The sequence below is a fragment of the Gorilla gorilla genome, chromosome 6 (genome assembly GCF_029281585.2).
Source record: "Gorilla gorilla gorilla isolate KB3781 chromosome 6, NHGRI_mGorGor1-v2.1_pri, whole genome shotgun sequence".
NCBI classification, from domain to species: domain Eukaryota; kingdom Metazoa; phylum Chordata; class Mammalia; order Primates; family Hominidae; genus Gorilla; species Gorilla gorilla.
Genome location: NC_073230.2, coordinates 58,410,971 through 58,433,811, shown reverse-complemented (window position 1 = coordinate 58,433,811; position 22,841 = coordinate 58,410,971). Strand labels below are relative to the sequence as shown.

Below are 22,841 nucleotides of genomic sequence, written 5' to 3'. Positions count from 1 at the left end.
ACTTGGTGTGTCTGTCTGCTGTCCTCGGTGCTAATGTGGGATTTCTTTTGCAGAAGCGAAGCACACGGATGAACATCCTAGGTAGCCAAAGTCCCCTCCACCCTTCTACCCTAAGTACAGGTAAACAGGGCACATTGCCTGATGTTTTTGTACACAAAGAAAATCAAATAGCACCCCCCTCCACTCCTCCTGAGCCTTACGAATTTGCCTGTGGCCAGAGTGCACCACACAAGCTGTAGCTGGGGGAGTCAGGGGCTCTGAGTTGATCAGAGTTGGTTGTGCTGTCAGGGAAGCCATTCTGCAGAGGCACCGCCATCCTACCCTCCTCCTCTCTTCCCCCCACAGTGATTCACAGGACACAGCACTGGTTTCACGGGAGGATCTCCAGGGAGGAATCCCACAGGATCATTAAACAGCAAGGGCTCGTGGATGGGTAAGGAACCACCACTGATAAGAGCTGTCATCTGCTAAGGTTTTATTGTGCTGGGGATCTGTTCTGTTTAATTCCTCAGACATCCTTGCTGGACAGGCAGCAGTTTTGTCCTCATTTTAAAGAGGAGAAAAGGTAGGCTAGAGGTATAAGTGGTATGCAGGGCTTGCCCAGCTAGTAAGGGGCAGAAAGGGATCTAATCCGTGTCTGCCCAGACTGTATCTGTAATTATCCTTCACCTCTGTATGAAATCTGAAGAGATGGACAACACAAGTTGTTTTATCTTCATAAGGTAGTGGGCAGATGGAAAAAAAAATGCTTTTGCCTACACTTTTTGATTGTGTACTATATGAGGTTGGTTTTGCTGAGAACAAATAGCCCCAAACCTTAGTGGCTTAAAACAACAAAAATAAATTACGTATCATTGTTGGTTGAGTGGCCTCTCTCACCTGGGCCAGCTTGGCTGGGGCTGGACAGTCCAGGATAGGTTCACTCGTGTTTGGTTGTTGCTGTGAGCTGTTGCCGTGGCAATGAGTGACTGGGCATGTGTCTGCAGCAGATTACTTGAGGCTCCCAGGCATAGCAAGAGAGGTTAAACCCCACTACACATGCACGAGACTTCTCAAGATTCTTGTACCATCACATTGGCCACCATCCCATTGACCAAAGCAAATCCCAAGACCACACTTGAATGACCCTGGGAAGGAGCTAGCCACAATGTGGATATAGGGACAGGGACATGGGATGCAGTTACCACAGAAGGCCGACACTGCGGAGCCAGCAGTCTTCCAGAAAGAGACACAGGCTGATCATCCTCCCTGAGGAAGTAGTTACATCCATGTGGGAGCTGTCCCATACGGGGTCTGAATGCTTAAAATAGAGGTTCCTGGAAGCTGCTAAACTCAAAGAATGATTCTTGTGTCCTTCATTTTACAAGAAGTTTTATTACGGAAATTTTCACATTTACATAAGTGTATAAACCCCACTTACCCATCACGCAGCTTCAACCTGCTTACTTCACCTCTTCCCTTTCCTACATTCTCCTCCTCCTCCTCTTCATCTCTCTTTTTCCTTTTTCTCCTCCTCTTCCTCCTCTTCTATTTTAAAGGAAATTTCAGATATCCTAAATTTTTGCCAGCAAATACATCTCAATGCCTGTCTCTAAAAAAATAAGGACCCTTTTGTTTTGATATAACTGCAATGTTATTACACTTAACTAAATAAATAAGAATTTCTTACTATCATCTAAAAGCTAATCCATGTTCAGATTTCCCCAGTTGTCACCAAAAAAACTCCTTTAAATTAAATTGAGGTTATTTAAGGCAGGACCCACAAATGGCATTTAGATGCTATACCATATACTTCTGTCTCCTTGGATATAAAATAGTCTTTCTCATCACTCTGTTTTTCTTCTATTTTTTTAAACATCTTTTGTTTGTTAAAGAAGTGGGTCATTTGCTAATAGCATGTTTGTGGTTTATTTTAATAAGTTCCTCTGTCTCCCTGATTCCTGGGGAGTGGTGGTCATGGTGTGATCAGATGCATTTCTTCTGCCTGGTGTCTGCGGGGCAGGTACTGGGTGCTCTCCTGCCTGGAGTGGAGGAGGCCTGAAGCCTGGCTGCTGTTTAGTGGTGTCGGGTGAGCAGGGGTTCAAGTGCAGCCAGCTGGAACCTCCGCACCAAGGCTACCGTCCCCGTCCACCACATGGTTTTAGCAGCCCTTGGTGAACTTGCCCAGGTTCAGTCAGTATTTCATTAGGGGTTCCAAAATCATCATTTTCTAATTCCTTCCTATATGAGCTGAAGTTCTTTCTTACATGAGATATTTCCTGGAAAAAGTAGGTAAATGCCTGGATTTCCCCTATACTTGTCAATTTTTAGAATAATGAGTTTGTATTCTCCCACCTTCCACTAGAGGCAAACAAGGGGTGTTTTTGCTGTTAGTTTGTTTGGATTTTGTTTAAACTGTCACTATGAACTTAGATTTTTGTGTTTGATTTATTTCAGTCAAAACCTCTTCTCGACGCTCACTTTGCCCCTCATTGGCCAATGGTTCCTTCAAGTTGCTTCCTGAGTTCTTTTGAGCTAGCATTAATGGTATTTGATTTTGGGGTGACAAGATGTATTAGACTCAAATGATGCATTTCTCACAGGGACCCTGATTCATTCTAATGCAAAATGGTATTTGGAGGCTACAATCTTTAGATCTTTTTAGTAAACAGAGCTAGGACATGGGCTTTTTTAAAACAAAAAATAAATGTTGGGTTCACGTTGATATTGCTAATTCAAATTTGAGATTACAGGATTTTTTACTTCTTTGATTTTGTTGTTTTTTTTTCCTCTGATGATCTCTGTTAATGGCATTAACTTAATTACTCATTACTTTATATTACATAATATAAAATACATACCTGTAATATCTTGAAAATATTAATGCTGATATTAATTCATTAAGACACCTGAATTGCGATTTCTTTACAGTCCTTTTAATCCTTAAGGATTAATCCAGGCAGGTTACCTTAAAATGCCTTGCCCAAAGTCACTTAAAGTAATTCTTCTCTATGGTTCTGTCACCAAACTGCTGGGTAAATCAGGTTTGTTTGTTTCAGTTTCTCTTTAGTATTTGCAAGTGGATCTGATTTATTTTCTTTTTGGTTTAATGCTGCTTTGTAAATTGCATAAAACATTTTCATGGTTCCAAAGTCAGATCTATTAAATAAGGCACATGCCCTGTCCACTCAACTCTGCCTCCCAACCCCTACACCAGATAAACAGCTTTTATTAGTGTTTGTTTATCCTTCTGTCATTTCACTGTACAAATACGAGTGAAAAGATTTTCTTTTCTGCCTCTCGTTAAGCAAATGTAGCATGCTGCAAGTACTGCGCTGCGCAGTGCCCGCAGTCTCTGCATCCCAAGGATCGCTCCACAGCAGCGCATCGCGATGGCCCACATTTCTTTTCCACTCTTGGGTTTTCTTTTATGTACATGGAACATCATTTTTTAAAATGTCCCCTACTGAGGGATGTTCACCATGTTTCCAGGCAAATGTTATGAGACACAGTGCTGCATTGTTTCATAATTTTGCCATGTATCTTTGCTATGAGTCCTGAGAAGTGGCGCTGTGGGGTGGAAGGGCAGGGCCTATGTAATATTGTGAAGTATCACCAGCGTTCCTCAGCAGGCTTACTTCTTCATCTGAGAGTCATGCTGTCAGCCGCATCTCTCATGAAGGAGGCTGACCCTCATTTCATGTATGGAAGGACTTCTTTGTCTTTTGGCAGTTCTGCCCTGTTTACATTTTTTTGTCCATTTTTCTAATCAGTTAAGTTGCAGACACTTTTGTTTTTCCCACTCCTAAATCATAAAGGGGTGCATTCATGTTGTCTTGTACTTGGATTCTTTTCCCCCTCTCTCTCCTTCCTTCCTTCTGCTCCTCTTTCCTTCCTTACTGCTCTCTGCGTTCTCCCTTCCTTTCTTTTGTCCTTAGTTGGTTCATTTTTGGTCTTTGTTTGGTTTTGTTTCGATCCCAGATGCACTTGGGTTTATTTATCCTCACTGCTGGGTAGAGTATGGGTCTGATTTTATTTTGTTTCCCGTGTGGCTTTACAATTGCTCCAAAACTCCTTACTCAAGATGTCAGCTTTATCACAGAGCAGTCTCTCAAAGCATTAGAAGCAACTCCTCCTCTAACTATAAAACAGTATGTTTCTCCTCTAAAGTTTCTGGCATGCCTGAGGAGAGAAAAGCCTAACACAGAAATTTCTCTTTCTGTGACATTTTTGAATTAGGGGTATCTGTGTGTTCTGGGGCTTCTAATACAGTGTATACTTGCTTATACCCCTGAACCGCATCAACAGTGGGCCCAGAATGTTCTAGGGGGACCTCTGTTACCCTTGCTGTGTGTGGGAGGCAGCGCAGGCTCACTTCAGGGTAGCGTCACTCTGCTGGAGAACTGGCACTTCCACAGGAGGCTTTATTTGGTGCTGTGGCCACTAAGTGTCCTCCCCAAGGCCAGGGCAGTGAGGACGCCCATCATCCCGAGGCGAAGATGTTTCTGAACCTCGGGGGCGGGCGTGGCAGTCATATGTTTGAAGAAGCTTCCTGAGTGATTCTGGGATAAGGCCCACTCTGTCCACTTTGGATTGAAAGGGGTGCCTTGGGGTGGGGTGGATTGCAGGTCAGCACTGCTGGGCCACCTGAATTGTGTGTCAGCGTTTTGCTTCCCCCAGCCGTGTTTGTCTTTCAATTTTTCTTGGATCAGAAACCCAGTTGGCGAGGCATCCGTCTTTCCAGACCTGTAAAGCGATAGACGCATCACCTCTGTTACCTTCCGTTCCCCAAATCAGCCCGGCTGGTGCCGCCCGTCTTATTCTTCAGCAGGCGTTCCTCTCCGTCCTCCCTGGAGCCTTCCTCGTCTCCAAGGCTGTCATTTCCAGCTCCCGCCTTAGGCTGCTGGAGCGCTAACCACGCACAGAAATGCAGATAATGGGATCGATTCAGGCGTTAACACAGGAACAGCTCATCTTCCTCTCAATTCTTGGGTGTAGGGAGGAGGTGTATTTGTATAACATGGTAAATAATCCATTTCTAATCTTTACTGATCCCTGCAGAGATGATGAAGGCAAGCCAGTTTAAAGAGTTAAACAACAAAGAAAAGAAAACCACCTCGAAAAACAGCACAAGATTCTGGACAGACAATATAACAACAGCATTTTCCATAGCTTTATTCTCAAACGGTGTATGCAGTTAGAAAGAGACATCAGAGCCTTAAATAAGCCCGTAAAGTATTCCTGAATCCCAGGATCCAGGCAGCTCCCCTCCCATCCCCGTCCCCACCCATGCAGCTGAGCGTGTGCGCGCGCATACTCTTGCTTTACCAGCCCTGCACTGAATTTGCCGCCTGCTTCCTTCCTGTCTTGCCACCCGTGCCCATCCCAGAACTGCAGGAGAAGGATCTTTTTAAGGGGAAATCTAGGTCTGTAGTCCTCTCTGCCAAACAATCCCACCCCACCCCCAACACCATGCTTATACCCCCAGGGCATGTGGATGCCCCCCCCCTGCCACGCCCACACTCATGGTCCAGCCCCACTGGCCTTCCTGCTGTGCCAGGCATCGACCCCTGTGTCATCTGCCTGTGCAGTCCCTCTGTCTGCACTTCATGCCCCTCCACATGTTGGAAGGAAACCTCTTCGGCAAAATTTGAATTCTTTGAAGCTTTCCCTTCTCCCAACCGCAGAAAGAGAGGTGTTATCCCCAGGACTCACATAGCACCCTTGTAAGAGGGATACTTTCACTTTTCGTCTGCTTTTCCTGCTGAACCAGGAACTCCTCCATGACTGGCTGTGTGACCTTGGGGAAGTTGCTTAGCTTCTCTGTGTGTCACTTCCCTTATCATTGTGAAATGAAGATAACTATCACCATGAAGATAAATGAGTTAATACATGCATGAAACACTTTGCACGGTGTCTTGCTTGTAAACGTGGTCTAGATTGTACTCTGATCACTGTTGGGTCCTGTCACAAGGGGCTCTTCGTTCATTTATGATGGACTGGTGAGTGCACCATCCCTAGCATCGATTCTTAAGAACTTACCTGGTTCTTGCCACTGTCCATCCTGGGCCATGTTTACAACTTCTGAGCCTGGTTAGTAGTCACTTAACGTGCTTAGCTTCTCACTGGGCATCTTTCCTATAACTGCAATCCCCTTAGAAATCACTGGATTGTGGCAGTTGGCTGATTGCAGTGATTGTTATTTCAAGCTACCTTGTATTGCGTGTGATCATGCACAAAGCTGTATATACATCAGCCATGGTCTTCTCAATGGTCCTGTAAGAGAAGAGTTATTCTGGCTGGGTGCAGTAGCTCACGCCTGTAATCCCAGCACTTTGGGAGGCCAAGGCGGGCGGGTCACCTGAGGTCAGGAATTTGAGACCAGCCTGGCTAATACCATGAAACCCCATCTCTACTAAAAATATAAGAATTAGCTGGGTGTGGTGGCGGGCGCCTGTAGTCCCAGCTACTTGGGAGGCTTAGAGGGGAGCATCGCTTGAACCCGGGAGGCGGAGGTTGCAGTGATCTGAGATTGCACCATTGCACTCCAGCCTGGGTGATAAGAGCAAAACTCCGTCTCAAAAAAAAGAGGTGTTGTTCCCCTTCTGCAGATGAAGAAATTGAGGCTGAGAAGAGACGTTGCCCAAGATGATGAAGCTAATAAGTGACCTATCCAGGATTCCTGCTGATGCCTAAGCCATGCCATTCTCCCCCCATAGCAGTCGTCTCAGATAGACAACCTTTAGGCATTCCCTATAAAGCTCAAGCCTTCCAGCAGCCTTGGGACTTCCCAGGGTGAGCCTGCCCCTCTCAGGGGTACACGTCCCTTTCGGGTGAACAGGCCTGGGCCATGCTGCCATTCACTCGTCTGTAGCTTCCCATCTGCAGAAGGAGACGGCAGATAGTTAACGGCAGAGAAAGGGACGCCCCACATTTTCCTCTAGTTAGAGCTGAAGCTCGGCAAACTTCTGGGTGTCAGAGTAACGATGTTTTATTTGGAATGACATGACTCTGACAAGTCTTTGAGGTGGGCACAGCTGCCCAGCATGCACCAGCGCTTGGGAGAAGAACTGGATCTCCTTGTCTTCTCTCTGGCGGTGCCGCATGTTCCCCAGTGGGGTCTGAGCTTCCTCACGCCGTCCCATCTGGCCTGACCAAGCCAAACCATGGAATCCCATTCTGATCGGTGTTTCCCAAAGTGTATCCTGAAGCACACAAGGCCTGCAAAGTGCTATTTTAGAAAGGGTGGGGGAGGTTTCTACGTAGGTAAGATTGGAAAACTGCTAGACAGTTACCATGAATATTCACATATTTAAGGCTCTGAGAAGTCCTGTAGTAAAATATAATTCTTTTACCTTTTCAGCATGGGATTTTCCAGTCTTATTTAACTGCTTTCCGTCTTCACATTACAATCTAGACCTGGTGATTTTGCTGATGATTGTAGTTTGGTTTTGGATACATTTAAAGTGAGTTCCTTTTCAGGCCATTTCTTCTTTGTAGCTTTCATTGGATCTTTCTTCGCTTTCTGATGTATAACTATCTTTTCAGCTAACTCCAGATTTTCTCATGTAAGAGCAATGATTTTATGCCTTTTTTGTGCTATTCTAATTTAAGATTTAAAAAAATAATTTTAAGGTTGTAGAAAGGTTGCAATAGTAATAGGATGAACTGTACACACTTCGCCCAGATACCCTTATTAAGATTATGGCACATTTGCCTTATTGTTCTTAGTTATTGTTTTTTCTTCTGAACCATTTAGGAGTAAGTTGTGGCATGATGTCCCTTTAGTCTGAATTATTACAGTGTAAAATTTCTAAGAACAAGAACTTCTATAACCACAGTACCATTATATAAACCAGGAAGTTAACACTGACGACGCAGTTCATTGTCTAATCTATACCCTTCTTCCTAATTGCCTCCTTTATGGCAAAAGAACATCTTCATCCTAAATCTTCTCTCCCAGCATGTATTCGTAATCTTGACCTGCGTTTCGAGTAGAAGCCAGTTCTTGTAGAGTGTGCCTGGGCTCAGCCTAGGCTCCTCACTCAGGGTGAGATTCAGGCTATGCATTTTTGGCAGGAGCACCCCCGAAAAGTGATGTTGTGTCATCTTCAGTACATCGTCTCCGGAGGCCCTCAAGGTCAATTTGTCTCATTGCTAGTGGTAGTAATTTAGACACCTGATGAAGAAGATGCTGTCGGCCGGATTTCTCCACTGTAAAGCTATTATTTTCCCCTTTGTAGTAAATAAGTATTAATAGTACAATACTTTGATGCCATGAAAATACTCTTGTTTCTCATCCACCTTTCATCTGCTGGTTTCAGCATTTGTTGAAGATCCCCCCTCCTTCGTTAATTGTTAGTTACTACAGTAATTGCCAAAGGGTAGTTTTTGAATACATCTTGCCTTTATTTATTGGCTGACATTCTCCTCCAAGAAAGATTTTCACCTTCTCCCGTATTAATTTATTTGCTTATTTATTTTTAAATAATACTACAGACTCACGGATTCCGATTTCATGGGTTATGATTCATTACTTTTAAAATTCATTTTGATGCCCAGATTTAGTCATCCTGCCTCTTGTGTCTTTTTGACATGTCCTCATTATTCTTTGAGCACTTCTTGATATGCAGGCACAAAATATTCCTTTTCATCCTATAGTTTCCCTGCCCTAACCCTGTAGTCAGGCATATCCCCAAGGAGCCCAGCTTTTTTCCAATGGAGAATGACAATTCAGAATTACCGTCTTGGTGCTTGCCTGGGGTGCTGTTGCCCCTAGAGGCCACTTAAATGTCAAAGCACTGAAGCATTGTGGCTCCAAGCCTGTGTGTGTGTGTGTGTGTGTGTGTGTGTGTGTGTGTGTGTGTGAGAGAGAGAGAGAGAGAGAGAAAGAGAGTGTGTGTGTGTGATTAGTTCCAGGTTTTAAAATATTTTAGCAATCAACTATTTTCCCTTCCCCAGGCTTTTTCTCCTTCGTGACAGCCAGAGTAATCCAAAGGCATTTGTACTCACACTGTGTCATCACCAGAAAATTAAAAATTTCCAGATCTTACCTGTAAGTATTGATGTTCTCAGACCAGTCCTTGTGGTTTGTTTTCTGGTTTCATTCTTAATGCAATTTTCAAGTTATAAACCGACAAGACCGGTAAGTATCAGACAGTTTCAAGGCTGCAGTTAAGAAACTTTCAAGAATTTCTTTACAGGTTTGTCTTTTGAAATTAGAAAAACATTTCCCTGGAAATAATCCTGAAAGTGGTGATAGGGTGTTGAGGCCCCCCTTGAGCCTGTGAGCCCTTGGTTGCAGCAGAAAGGGTACTGATGGGGAGGATCAAGGTCGCAGGAAGGGGAGGTGGAGGAGAATTAGCTGAGGGCCCACAGCTGAAAGGGTACTGATGGGAAGGATCAAGGTCACAGGAAGGGGAGGTGGAGGAGAATTAGCTGAGGTCCCAGCAGCCGTGAGCACGTGGGTCTGGAAGGCAGGAGTTGTGCAGCAGGATTGCCTGTTGGCTGCTGGAGTCCAGGGCTATCCAAGAAGCGTAAGTGGCCTCCCAAAGAGTAATTTTGTTTCTCCTTCCACATGGTCCTTGAATCTAAAGACCATTCTCCCTTTGAACAATTCCAAAAACTTCATTACAGAATACATTAATCAACACTACTTTTTTTGAAAAAGCACTTTATGTTTGATTCGCCTGATGTTTACCTCTCACTTCAGTATGCCGCAGTTCAATTCTAGTTCATGATTAGAGTGCTAGATCAGCGCCTGCAAGAATTCAGTTTAGTTGAGAATACAATACACAAAATTAATAGCAGCTGTTTACATGCTGAATTGATAAATTCTGCAGGTAATGATAATGTTTGTGAAATGCATCCTGTGGAACCCAAACTCTACCAAAAGAGGCTGGCTGGATAGTTTCCTCTCAGAGATTCAATCTGCATGTCAGCAAAGAAAAAGCTCTGAGAAGGCTTAAATTAACTAAACTCACGTGTTTTACACAGTTGAACCTGGAGTTCTTCAGGCTTATCTGACCCCCAGGACTTTGTTATGATCTCAAGAATCGTATAGTGACTGGCAGCCATGGACCATACAGGATGAGGAGGGTGTCTTGCTTAGCTTTTGTGAGCCAGGGGAAGGCAGTGTGCCACGCACTGTCTTTTCTGTGGCTGCTTGCTTCCTGCTGTGTGCTGACATCCCCACCTTACTCGTGAGGAAAATGAGGCTCATGGCTGTCAGTGGCTTTCCCTGCACGGCGCTGGGGTGAGGAACAGAATCTGGGGTTGAGCCCAGCCTTCCCAGCTTCCAGCCAACCTTATATGCAAATACAGGAATTACTATCCTAGGGAAAGTGCTGCATAGACGATCCTTTTTGTTCTTCTACTGCATTATATTATTCACACAGTTATAATTCTTTTAGCTCAAAATATAAAATGAAAAGTGATTGACATTTTAGGCTGGATGAGTAAATTAAAAAAAAAAAAAGAAAGAAAGGGGGCTTTCCTGGTAGGCAGAGTGTGTAATGCCCAAATCCTACAAGTAACAAAAGAACAGCAACTTGGGACTTAGGGCATTAGGTGTGCAGCCTCTGTGTGTGAAAACTGGCTGTGGGATGTGCTGTTAGCTCTAGCAGTGGTTTTAGAGTTACGAAGTGGTTCCAAGCTCATTAATTAGCCCAGCCTTGAAGCTGACCCGTTCCCTGTGAACAACACGACCTCCTTTCTGCAGTGTTTTGCACTGTACTACAGTCATCCAACTGAAAACTCACTGAGTTAAAGTAGGTGTTAGGAATATGATTCTCTCTGGGAGATACTGTGGCATTCCTCTGCTTTAATAAAAATAACTGCCCCATATTCAGGGACCTAGGAATGGAATTTACCTGCGTGAGCTTATTAATCCCTCAGAGCCACCCAACAGTTGCTTCATCATGGAGCAGAGTAAACCCCTGGGGCCTCAGGAGTTGGCTGAGGTCATACAGTGAGGACCCAGGTTTGTGCAGTCTTCTCGGGACATGCTGTGTGCAGTGGGTACTTACAAGTTAACTGGTAAATGTAATTCTCATGAGCTGGGTGAACTGGGGGCAACTTCGAGCCCTTCCCCTTGACCACCTTAGGGAGCAGGGGAGCTAGCTGTCCTCGGCAGCCTCCGCAGCCCACCCAAAGTCTGTCCCTCGCTCAGGGACATGGCAGCCCCCAGCACACATCCTCTGCTCCCCTGTCCTTCCCGCCCCTGGTGTTTTCTAGTCTACCTTGCCCTGTGTGTCCCTCTGGAATCAAATCATGGGCAGATGTAGCTGCTGCTGGCCGTGGGCCCCGTTCTGTTCCCTGAGGTGGCGGCCTCTAACCTGGCAAGTGTTCTTGTGTCTCTCCAGTGCGAGGACGACGGGCAGACGTTCTTCAGCCTAGATGACGGGAACACCAAATTCTCTGACCTGATCCAGCTGGTTGACTTTTACCAGCTGAACAAAGGAGTCCTGCCTTGCAAACTCAAGCACCACTGCATCCGAGTGGCCTTATGACCGCAGATGTCCTCTCGGCTGAAGACTGGAGGAAGTGAACACTGGAGTGAAGAAGCGGTCTGTGCGTTGGTGAAGAACACACATGGATTCTGCACCTGGGGACCCAGAGCGAGATGGGTTCGTTTGGTGCCAGCCGACCAAGATTGACTAGTTTGTTGGACTTAAACGACGATTTGCTGCTGTGAACCCAGCAGGGTCGCCTCCCTCTGCGTCGGCCAAATTGGGGAGGACATGGAAGATCCAGCGGAAATTTGAAAATAAACTGGAATGATCATCTTGGCTTGGGCCGCTTAGGAACAAGAACCGGAGAGAAGTGATTGGAAATGAACTCTTGCCCTGGAATAATCTTGACAATTAAAACTGATATGTTTACTTTTTTTGTATTGATCACTTTTTTGCACTCCTTCTTTGTTTTCAATATTGTATTCAGCCTATGGTAGGAGGGGGATGTGGCGTTTCAACTCATATAATACAGAAAGAGTTTTGAATGGGCAGATTTCAAACTGAGTATGGGTCCCCAAATGTTCCCAGAGGGTCCTCCACACCCTCTGCCGACTACCACGGTGTGGATTCAGCTCCCAAATGACAAACCCAGCCCTTCCCAGTATACTTGAAAAGCTTTCTTGTTAAAATAAAAGGTGTCACTGTGGTAGGCATTTGGCATGTTTTGTGGACTCAGTCAAGCAACCACAGTCTGTTAATCATTTCTCTATGCTCAGATGTCAGATCCTCTTGTTATTAGTGTGTCTTGTTCTGCACAGTGCAGGAGACTTTATTCCTTTGGAAAATTCACTGTTCCACAAACAGCAGGCTGAATGGCCTCGCCTCTAGATTGACGTGGGCCAGCCTCCTTGAGACACACCTGGCACCCGTCATCGGCCAGCGGTGGATGCTGCATAATCCACCTGGGTACTTCAGCCTTGCGTTTCCACAGCCTTCAGCCTGTTCTAGAACGATCACTGCCTTACCCCTGCTGCTGCAGTGGTGTGAGTCGTTTCACGGCTGATGTCCCTCGGGGGATTAAAGGATCTAAAGAGAAAATGGCACCTGGTTGTCTTCGTGCTGTGTCTCATGGGTTTCCATGGTGATAAAGACAAGGAAACGCTGCAGGGGGCACAGGCACAGGCTGATATTTAAAGATCTTTGCTTGCAGCCCTCCGTCCTGCTGAAAACCCCCATAAGCCAGTGAACACAGAGCAGCTAGAGGCTCCTCCTCTGCTGGCTTAGGGTCAGAAGTACCTCACAGTGGTTGTGGACATGGAAGAGTTTTGTCAGCACAACACTTTGTCCCCGCTCCGGGAGATGAGTCAGATGGTGGCTTGAGTTGTCACTTGGTCCCCTCCACCCCTCGGGTGGCCCCCTTTGCCACGTCCCCTTAGCTTAGTGATCAGGTGTGAGAGTGGCCATTTCCTTACCTTTGATCCCTGTAAAGCAGAAAGGACTCCTTTGACAAGCAACAAACTACTGTGGTGAGCAGAATGATTTCCTTTTTCAAGACAACACCTGCCTGGCTTCTATTAATCTGTGCTGGCCACGATATTGCCCCAAATCCGCCCCACTGAAGTGCTCCCTAAGGAACAGCATTTCTCTGCTCCTCAGTCAACCCACGTAGCCTAGAGCAGTGTCACGAGCTTCAGTAAGGCCAATCAGCTGGAAGTCAGTCTACCATATAGTAACACTGTATTTCAGTCTACAGACCACACTCTAGTTGTTTTCCATGAAAGGTATACAAATGAAGAATTTTCTAGCAAAACATGTTTTTAACCATCAGTGCTCAATTGCATTTTCTTCCTTTCGCAGCCAGTCAGTCTTTCAAACTATTGACAGTAAGATAATTCTCACGTTCACACCTGGCGGCAGGCTTCACTGTAGGGACGGACATTGCAGTTACACCACGATTCCTTCCTCTTCACTGGCTCGAGGTAAACCCTTTTCAAGGAAAATCAACTCTAGGATTTCTTTTTTCTGTGTACGTAGACCAGTCCCATCAGTGTATAATCTCTCTCTTTCATGCCTCTCTCCAATAGACAGCTTGTATTTGCAGTATTTCGTATTTATAAATATGCGTTTATTTAAAAGGAGAACAAAAGCTTGACTCTGATTCACAGTTTTGTATGTAGCTGGTTTGACGTAGTCTTTTGTATTTTCCCTGCCGAAGTGAATTGTTGGAGAATGTAAACCGCCTCCGCGTGGCGGCAGACTTCCTAAGGCCCCAGCTCGCTGGCCTCGCGCTGGGCGGCTGGGAATTCCACCTGAGAACAAGTCCTGCAAACCGGGGACGGAAGGACATTTGACTTTTATTTTTGTATTTAATTGACATGAATGTAAAGGGGACAGCTCAGGGTTGTTTTGGAGCCTGTTGACTTTGTATCTCTGCCTGTGATTTTCTTTTCTAAATGAAACTCCATGTAGCAACCGGGACGAAGTTGAGAAGGAAAACGCCAAATGCTTTGGTTATTAGAGTTTAATAGGTAAGCTCTGTTACACTAGGTGTTAGAGTTCCAGAATGTTCTTTTGTTTGCTAAACCTTGAAGAAACATGTGCCTCAGCCTAGATGTTTTGTCTTCTCTTTTCTGCACTTAATACCTGACAGTATGACCGATCTCTGCGCCTTTCTGGGGGCGGGCAAGCTGGCGGTAGATTTGTGATGTCACAGTGCGAACTGCAGTGACTGTAAATTGGCCTGGCGTGTATAAACGTTTTCAGGGAATGCAGAAGGTATTAATGAAGAGACAAAACCTTTATTCCATGTGCTTTGCTTCATTCTGTACATAGCTCTTTGGCTCGTGAACCTAATTGTAAACTTTCAGGTATTTTTGTACAAATAAGGGACTGATGTTCTGTTTCTTGTAATTAGAAATAAACATTAATACAGTGTTCTTCATTTTCTATTGCTGGTGATATCTGTTTCTAATTTTAAAACACTGGCCAATCACGAGGTCAGGAGTTCGAGACCAGCCTGACCAATGTGGTGAAACCCCGTCTCTACTAAATATAAAAGTTAGCCGGGCATGGTGGTGCGCACCTGTAATCCCAGCTACTCAGGAGGCTGAGGCAGGAGAATCACTTGAACTTGGGAGGTGGAGGTTGCAGTGAGCCGAGATTGTGCCATTGCACTCCAGCCTGGGTGACAGAGCAAGACTCCTATCAAAACAAAACAAAAAAAACACTGGCCTGTCATCCACTAAAAACCTTTTGAAATGACTTAGAATATTAAAAACACACTTCTTACCACTAGCTAGACACTATCACAAGGAATCCATAGCTGTTTGGGACGTGTCACACACAAGCTTGCACAGCCCTTGTGAGACACCAGGCTCTTGGCTGCTTAGTGCTCCAAGTTGGTGGCAAGACATTCTCAGCTGGCCTCTCCTCGCCCATAAAAATAACAGACCTCTGAAGGTTTCAGAAACCTTCAGATACCCACACAGGCTTCAGAAAGACCTCAAGAAACTCACATTCACCCTTGAGCCCAACTGGCATTTTTTCCACTGCAGTAGGACAATTAAAATGTCTAGAACCTAGGTTTTCTAAGCCAGCAAACAACTGACAGAGTAAGAATAGATGCCCATTATTGTTGCTTCTCCAGCCCTCGCCTGGGAGGATCCTGGCTGAGCTACTGATCTGACACTTGGGCCAGACTTGCCATCTCATGCCTCTTCCCTGTCACACCCTGGTCAGCTGGAGGGCATGTGCATGTTGTCACAGGCTAGCCTGGTCTACCAGCAGGAGGGCCCCTGTGCTGTGTGGACTCTCCCGTCATTTGTTTTCAGAATCTGAATTCTCAGTTTCTGGAAGCCCACCCTCTGCTTCAACATACAAGGAGAGCCCAGGGCAGGTGGGGACCCACCGGGCCAACTGCAGTTGTTGATCGTAACACCAAAGAAGCTTGTAGGTGCAGCCACGCAGGGCCAGCCGATGGCCTCCCAAGAGCACCCCTGTGGCACAACACGAGAATGCATCTCACTGCCTCCAGCACGTTCTTCATCGGTTTTCACAGCATTTGAGTGATTAGTAAAATTATAAAAAGGGATTTTGTTTAATGATAAAAGCCTTAGCTTCTTAAGTGTAAAAAGGTAAAATATTCAACATCTTCCGATTATAGAATGGTAAAGGCAGCGTTACCCCTTTTCATTTTGGAAGTTATACAATCTTAAGAAGGGCAGGAAATAAAAATGAAAAATCCGCCTTTGACAAAATTGGGCTTCATCTGCCATCCCCAGTCATCATCCACAAGATGGGCAGCTTGGGAGGCCTGCAAAGATCAAGCAAGGGCCACGTGACAGGATGTCCATGGCTGCTGGCCTCAGCACAGCTAGCAAAGGGCACTTCAGAATGAGTGGTGTCCCTCGGGGAACTTGGGGTTCTCTGGGAACAAGGAGAAAGACACTGGGGTTGGTGGCAATTGGTGTCATTTTTTTGCTTTTTAGGACATGGTGGGCACTTTTGATCTGTAGCTACATCAAAGTCTCATTTGACTTCTGGGAATGTTTTGTGAATTGCATCTAAATACATTTTTTGTTCTTTTTGTTTTTTCTTTTTAATTTTTTTATTGAAGTAAAATATACATACATAATTTACCATGTTTACATTTTAAGTGTACAGTCCTTATAAATGTTTCCACTTCCTCCCCTGCCCCATCCCATTTCCCAGCCTCTGGTAGCCACCAATCTACTCTATCTTCATGAGATCCACTTTTTTAGCTTCCACAGAGGAGTGAGAACATACAAACTTGTCTTTCTGTGCTTGGCATATTTCACTTCAAACAGTGTCTCCATTTCCGTCCATGTTGCTACATCTTTGCAAAAAGATGGAAATTGTGTGTTTGCTCCCTTTTGTCAACCTCTCCTAGCATTTGCATTTTCTCAGGCCCTGCAGCTCTCTTGGTGTTTGAATTTGAGTTGCTGTCTTAGTCCTGTCCTCCTCCATATCCGCGATGGTGTTTCAGTAGGGTCTGTTCTCCATGCTGTTTCCATGCACACTTCCCTGCTAGGCTGGCTTCACTTTTCTCTGACGTTTCTCTTCAGAGCTCTGCCAGCTTTCTTTATCTAGTGCCTGAGCTTTTACAGCTCCGCTTGGACCTTTGGTGATGTGATTGCTTTCTTGTTTCTTGTTTTGTTCTTTTAAGTTCATGACATTATGTTTGGTTGCAATTTTAATCTACTCACGGCAATGTTTTTCTACAGAATGCTCTTTGCTACCATTTTTTTTCCTATTATTTTCTTTTATCTTGGGGTATCTACATAGAAGATCAGTGCTGGTTCTTTAAAGGAGATGAGCTCTTCTTGGACTAGCCAATAGACAGGAAGTTTAGGCAGGGAAGTCCACAAGGGCTGTGTTGGATGCTACCAGGACAAAACAAAAGTAAATAAACCCTTATGTCCAAAGGCTGAGTATGAGAGTTTCAAGAACTTGACAACGTAAGCCATTAAGACGGCCAACCAACTAACTCCTCTCACTTCCTGTGGTCACCCCACCTTCACGTCCAGCCCTTACACCATTTCCAGATGAAACTCCAGAAATGACAGCTGGTAAATTTATAATAGAACCACATTTTCTCATTGGTCATCACTGTATATTCATACGTAGGCACACAGATCCACTCTGCTCTGTATACTCACACCTGGGCACATGGATCCATTATGCCGTAACTGTATACTCACACCTGGGTACACAGATCCACTCTGCTGTAGCTGTATACTCACACGTGGGCAAACGGATCCACTCTGCTGTAGCTGTATACTCACACGTGGGCAAACGGATCCACTCTGCCGTAGCTGTGTACTCACACGTGGACGCAGATCCACTCTGCCGTAGCTGTGTACTCACACATGGGCGCAGATCCACTCTGCCGTAGCTGTGTACTCACACGTGGGCGCAGATCCACTCTGCCGTAGCTGTGTACTCACACGTGGATACAGATCCACTTTGCCGTAGCTGTATACTCACACGTGGACAAGGATCCACTCTGCCGTAGCTGTATACTCACACGTGGACAAGGATCCACTCTGCCGTAGCTGTATACTCACACGTGGACGCGGATCCACTCTGCCGTAGCTGTATACTCACACGTGGACGCGGATCCACTCTGCCGTAGCTGTATACTCACACGTGGACGCGGATCCACTCTGCCGTAGCTGTATACTCACACGTGGACGCGGATCCACTCTGCCGTAGCTGTATACTCACACGTGGACGCGGATCCACTCTGCCGTAGCTGTATACTCACACGTGGACGCGGATCCACTCTGCCGTAGCTGTGTACTCACACGTGGACGCGGATCCACTCTGCCGTAGCTGTGTACTCACACGTGGACGCGGATCCACTCTGCCGTAGCTGTGTACTCACACGTGGACGCGGATCCACTCTGCCGTAGCTGTGTACTCACACGTGGACGCGGATCCACTCTGCCGTAGCTGTGTACTCACACGTGGGCAAACGGATCCACTCTGCCGTAGCTGTATACTCACACGTGGGCGCAGATCCACTCTGCGGTAGCTGTGTACTCACACGTGGGCACAGATCCACTCTGCGGTAGCTGTGTACTCACACGTGGGCGCAGATCCACTCTGCGGTAGCTGTGTACTCACACGTGGACGCAGATCCACTCTGCCGTAGCTGTGTACTCACACGTGGACGCAGATCCACTCTGCCGTAGCTGTGTACTCACACTTGGACGCAGATCCACTCTGCGGTAGCTGTGTACTCACACGTGGACGCAGATCCACTCTGCCGTAGCTGTGTACTCACACGTGGACGCAGATCCACTCTGCCGTAGCTGTGTACTCACACGTGGACGCAGATCCACTCTGCCGTAGCTGTCTACTCACACGTGGACGCAGATCTACTCTGCCGTAGCTGTGTACTCACACGTGGGCGCAGATCCACTCTGCTGTAGCTGTGTACTCACACATGGGCGCAGATCCACTCTGCCATAGCTGTGTACTCACACGTGGGCAAACAGATCCACTCTGCCGTAGCTGTATACTCACACATGGGCGCAGATCCACTCTGCCGTAGCTGTGTACTCACACGTGGGCGCAGATCCACTCTGCCGTAGCTGTGTACTCACACATGGACAAGGATCCACCCTGCTGTAGCTGTATACTCACATGTGGACAAGGATCCACTCTGCTGTAGCTGTATACTCACACCTGAATACACAGATCCACTCTGCTGTAGCTGTATACTCACATGTGGACAAGGATCTACTCTGCTGTAGCTGTATACTCACACCTGGATACACAGATCCACTCTGCTATAGCTATATACTCACATGTGGACACAGATCCACTCTGCTGTAGCTGTATACTCACACGTGGATACAGATCCCCTCTGCTGTAGCTGTATACTCACACCTGAATACACAGATCCACTCTGCCGTAGCTGTGTACTCACACGTGGATGAGGATCCACTCTGCTGTAGCTGTGTACTCACATGTGGACAAGGATCCACTCTGCTATAGCTGTATACTCACACCTGAATACACAGATCCACTCTGCTGTAGCTGTATACTCACATGTGGACACAGATCCCCTCTGCTGTGGCTGTATACTTACAGATGTGCACACAGATCCTGTGAGAGCTGTGGCAGAGATCTCTATTGGGAGCACAGAGGTGAGCCTGAGTCCCATGGGAGATTCGTCTGGAAGGTGTGTGTAGATGAACGTGAGGGTGATGTAACCACAGGCAGGAAGAGACGATGCAGCCTACATAGGTGTGTTCTGTCCAATATAATACTAGTCACACGGGACTATTTAAACTTTAATTTTAATTATAAAGTAAAATGAGAAGTGTAGTCCTTGGTTGCACAAGCCCACATTTCTAGTTCTCAGTAGCCACACGTGGCTGGTGGCTACTGTGTTGGAGCGTGCTGATCTAGAACAGGTCCATCATCAAGGGAAGTTCCATTGGAGAATTCTGGCCTAGGTGAGCGGCCATGATAGCCTAAATTACAAAGGTGGTTACTGATGATCGGAATGAGGAGGGAGTCATGTGAGAACTGGTCTTTGTGTCTGGGGGATGCTCTGAATTGGTGGAGCCCAACTCCAGATTCCAGGCTGAGGGTCCTTCCACTTGAGTGGCTCCTCTGTCTCATCCACAGATAAGACACACTCACCTCACAACCAGTGAGCAACCACCCACTTCTGCTTGCTTTCCAATTGTAACTGAATGCCCATGGCTTCGAGTCATAAATGTGTGCTGTATACAAAACTCAAATGTGTCTGTGTAGCCTCCACCTCCACAACCTCCCTAGGAAAATGATGGCATCCCAAGTGGGTATCACCCTACTCAATAAGCAGACGTCCTGGAGTGATCCAGAGGTAGAATGTGTACATTTTCTATTTCCCAAGTTAGTCACCATTACTGTGAGCATACTGTCATTTGAGCATCTCCCTGGAAAGCGGAGTATAGTTTTATTGTTTAAGTATAAAGTGTGAAATGTAAGCAACAAGTTCATCTGGTGCTTGTCTGAAGACACACCTGCCTTTTTCTTAGTTCTTGCAGGACTAAGAATTGTCTGTGCAGGACTTCTCAAGAGACAGACCGTTTTGTCCTAGGCGATGACACTTAAAATAGGGATCATTCTGCATTTTCAGTGCTGGTTTTATAGCTCAGCCGGCTATAACATGGGACTCCTCAGGCTATACCAAACCTGCTTTTCTGGCTCTTTCCCTCCAAAATGAGTACCTTCAATATGATCAGTGCAGACACATTCCTGGCCTCAGGCCCAGAGATTCTGATTCAGTAGGTTGAGCAAGGGACAGAATGGTGCCTTTGTACCAGGCCTCCCCTGTGATTCCATGCATCCCCCACTGGGAAAGGGAATTTTAGCAGATGCCAAGGAGTCAGGCCTGTGGCTTCCTCTGCCACACGATAGCAGCGTGACTTGGGGAATCCTCAACACAGCCGGAACAGGATGCCACTTGGTCACAGCAACAGACTCCGATCTGCCCGCTCATCAGTCACCTGGAGGGCTGTGCAAACCCACAGATCTGTGGGCCTTCCTCAGGCCTGTGGAGTAAAAACCTTTGACTTGGCAGTTAAAGTGCTTTCTCACATACCACCACAGGTGAATGAGATCATCTCCAACTTTCCATGAGCTCCAGTAACTTATGATTTATGAATTTGCTTCATCTTCATCCCTCCCCAAACCATCAGAGATTTTAGTTTCTAAATGTAGTGGTGTTGGTAGTGTGGGCGGAAAGGCTGACGATTAAATTCTAAAGTGCCCAAAGCTGCCCTCAGGGGATGTGCCAGTGAACTCAGAGTGGGCACCACTGGAAAAGGCCCATGGAGGACTCAGGCCCCACGCAGGACATGGGCAGCTTCCAGCTCAGCAGCACCCACTGGTAGGCTCCATTTTTCCCCAGGGTGCTGTAGATGATGCACAGGGCTGGAGGCAGTGCAGCCCCCCGTCGTCTCAGTCTCACTCCCTGCCCGAGGCCCACCAGCACCTGCTGCTCACCAAAGGGAAAGGAAGCTGGTCGATTTGGCATGTCTAGGTTTACACAGCTGTTTCATGCAAAGCCAGGCCAGCACCTGGTCTCCCACTGGCCTGGCTGGGTTTCTTCCAGTACCCGCCATCCTCTCTCCTTGCAGCTGAGGTCTGCACCGAATCATCCTTTGCAGAACCTAATAGTGGCCTTCAAAGTCACATTAAACCTATGGCCAGGTAACAGCAAAGGGACTGTGTGTCGCCACCTTTCCCTCTTGCCAACCTAAACACCCCTGGCAGGACACCCTCCAGCTCTGTCTCCTGACTCCACTCACCCCTCTGCTCATTTGCAAAATGAGACTGCCAATACCACCTCTGTCCATCTCCCAGGCCAGGCACAAGCAAGAGGGTAAGTGTGAATTCCAACTGTAATGCATCACAGCCTGGTTATGGGAAGGTTGGTTTGAATTAATTTAAAAAGTAATAAGTGGATCACTTTGTCTTTGATCAGGAATCCAAGTGACTGAGGAAGTGCTGGGACAGTGAGTCTCCAGACTGGGGACTCTGTTGTCATGGTGTATTGGGGGAACCAGCCCCCAATATTTCAACATAGGTTCTTTTCTATATTCCCTAAGTGTCGGCCAGTCTGAGAAATAAAGGGAGAGAGTACAAAAGAGAGAACTTTTAAAGCTGGGTGTCTGGGGAAGACATCACATGTCGGCAGGTTCCATGATGCCCCCTGAGCCATAAAACCAGCAAGTTTTTATTAGCAATTTTCAAAGGGGAGGGAGTGTACAAAAAGGGTGTGGGTCACAGAGATCACATGCTTCATAGGGCAATAAAAGATCACAAGGCAGAAGGTCAAGGCGAGATCACAAGGTCAGGGAGAAACTAGAATTACTAATGAAGTTCCATGTCCTGCTGTGCATGCATTGTCATTGATAAACATCTTAACAGGGTTCAAGAGCAGAGTACTGGTCTGACTAGAATTTACCAAGCTAGAATTTCCCAATCCTAGCAAGCCTGCGGGCGCTGCAGGAGGCCAGGGCGTGTTTCATCCCTTATCTCCAACTGCATAAGACAGACACACCAAGAGCAGCCATTTTGGAGGCCTCCCACGGGAATGCATTCTTTTCCCAGGGCTGTTAATTATTAATATTCCTTACCAGGGAAATAATTCAGCGATATTTCTCTTACCCATTTTCGGTAATAAGAGAAATATGGCTCTGTCCTGCCTGGCTCCCAGGCAGTAAGACCTAATGTTTATCTCCCTTGTTCCCTGAACATCACTGTTATCCTGTTCTTTTTTCAAGGTGCCCAGATTTCATATTGTTCAAACACACATGCTTTATAACCAATGTGTGCAGTTAATGCAATCATCACAGGGTCCTTAGGCGACATATATCCTCAGCTTACAAAGATGACGGGATTAAGAGATTAAAGACAGGCATAGGAAATTATAAGAGTAGTGATTGGGGAAGTGATAAATGTCCATGAAATCTTCCCAATTTATGTTCTTCTGTCATGGCTTCAGCAGGTCCCTCCATTCGGGGTCCCTGACTTCCCACAACATCTCTCCCTTTCTTTATATATAAATATGCCATGGTGATGAAGGCTTGTTCATTCTCTTGAATTTGACGCAGGATTCTTTGACTGGTCTGGCACACTAAAGACAAGCCGATTAAACAGAGAAACATAATTCCAAAATTTACTACAGTGGAGCCCCCAATAGACTTAATCCAAGTTATGGGGTTTAGTCCAGAAAGATTTTCTGCCACCTGATCTAATGCCTCAGCTCCAGGCACAATGGATAAATGAGCTTGAGAGATTTCAAAAATTTGTTTCTTTAATTTAGTTATGTCCAATGATAAATTATCTTCCCTACCCAGAAGGTGTCCTTTGACCATTTCC

At 46.2% G+C, this 22,841-nt stretch overlaps 1 protein-coding gene across 32 annotated transcripts in view; it reads left to right on the top strand.

The window, feature by feature from the left end:
• GRB10 (growth factor receptor bound protein 10) overlaps positions 1-14,373 on the top strand; it is a 209,591-nt gene extending 195,218 nt beyond the window's left edge. For all 32 annotated transcript variants that reach the window (XM_031012929.3, XM_055347082.2, XM_063708555.1 and 29 more), the window contains 4 exons: positions 54-120; positions 346-433; positions 8,941-9,034; positions 11,343-14,373. In XM_031012929.3, the coding sequence (XP_030868789.1) occupies positions 54-120; positions 346-433; positions 8,941-9,034; positions 11,343-11,489 (396 nt within the window). In that variant the 3' untranslated portion in view covers positions 11,490-14,373. The remainder of the gene's footprint in view (positions 1-53; positions 121-345; positions 434-8,940; positions 9,035-11,342) is intronic.
• Positions 14,374-22,841: the final 8,468 nt, after the last annotated feature.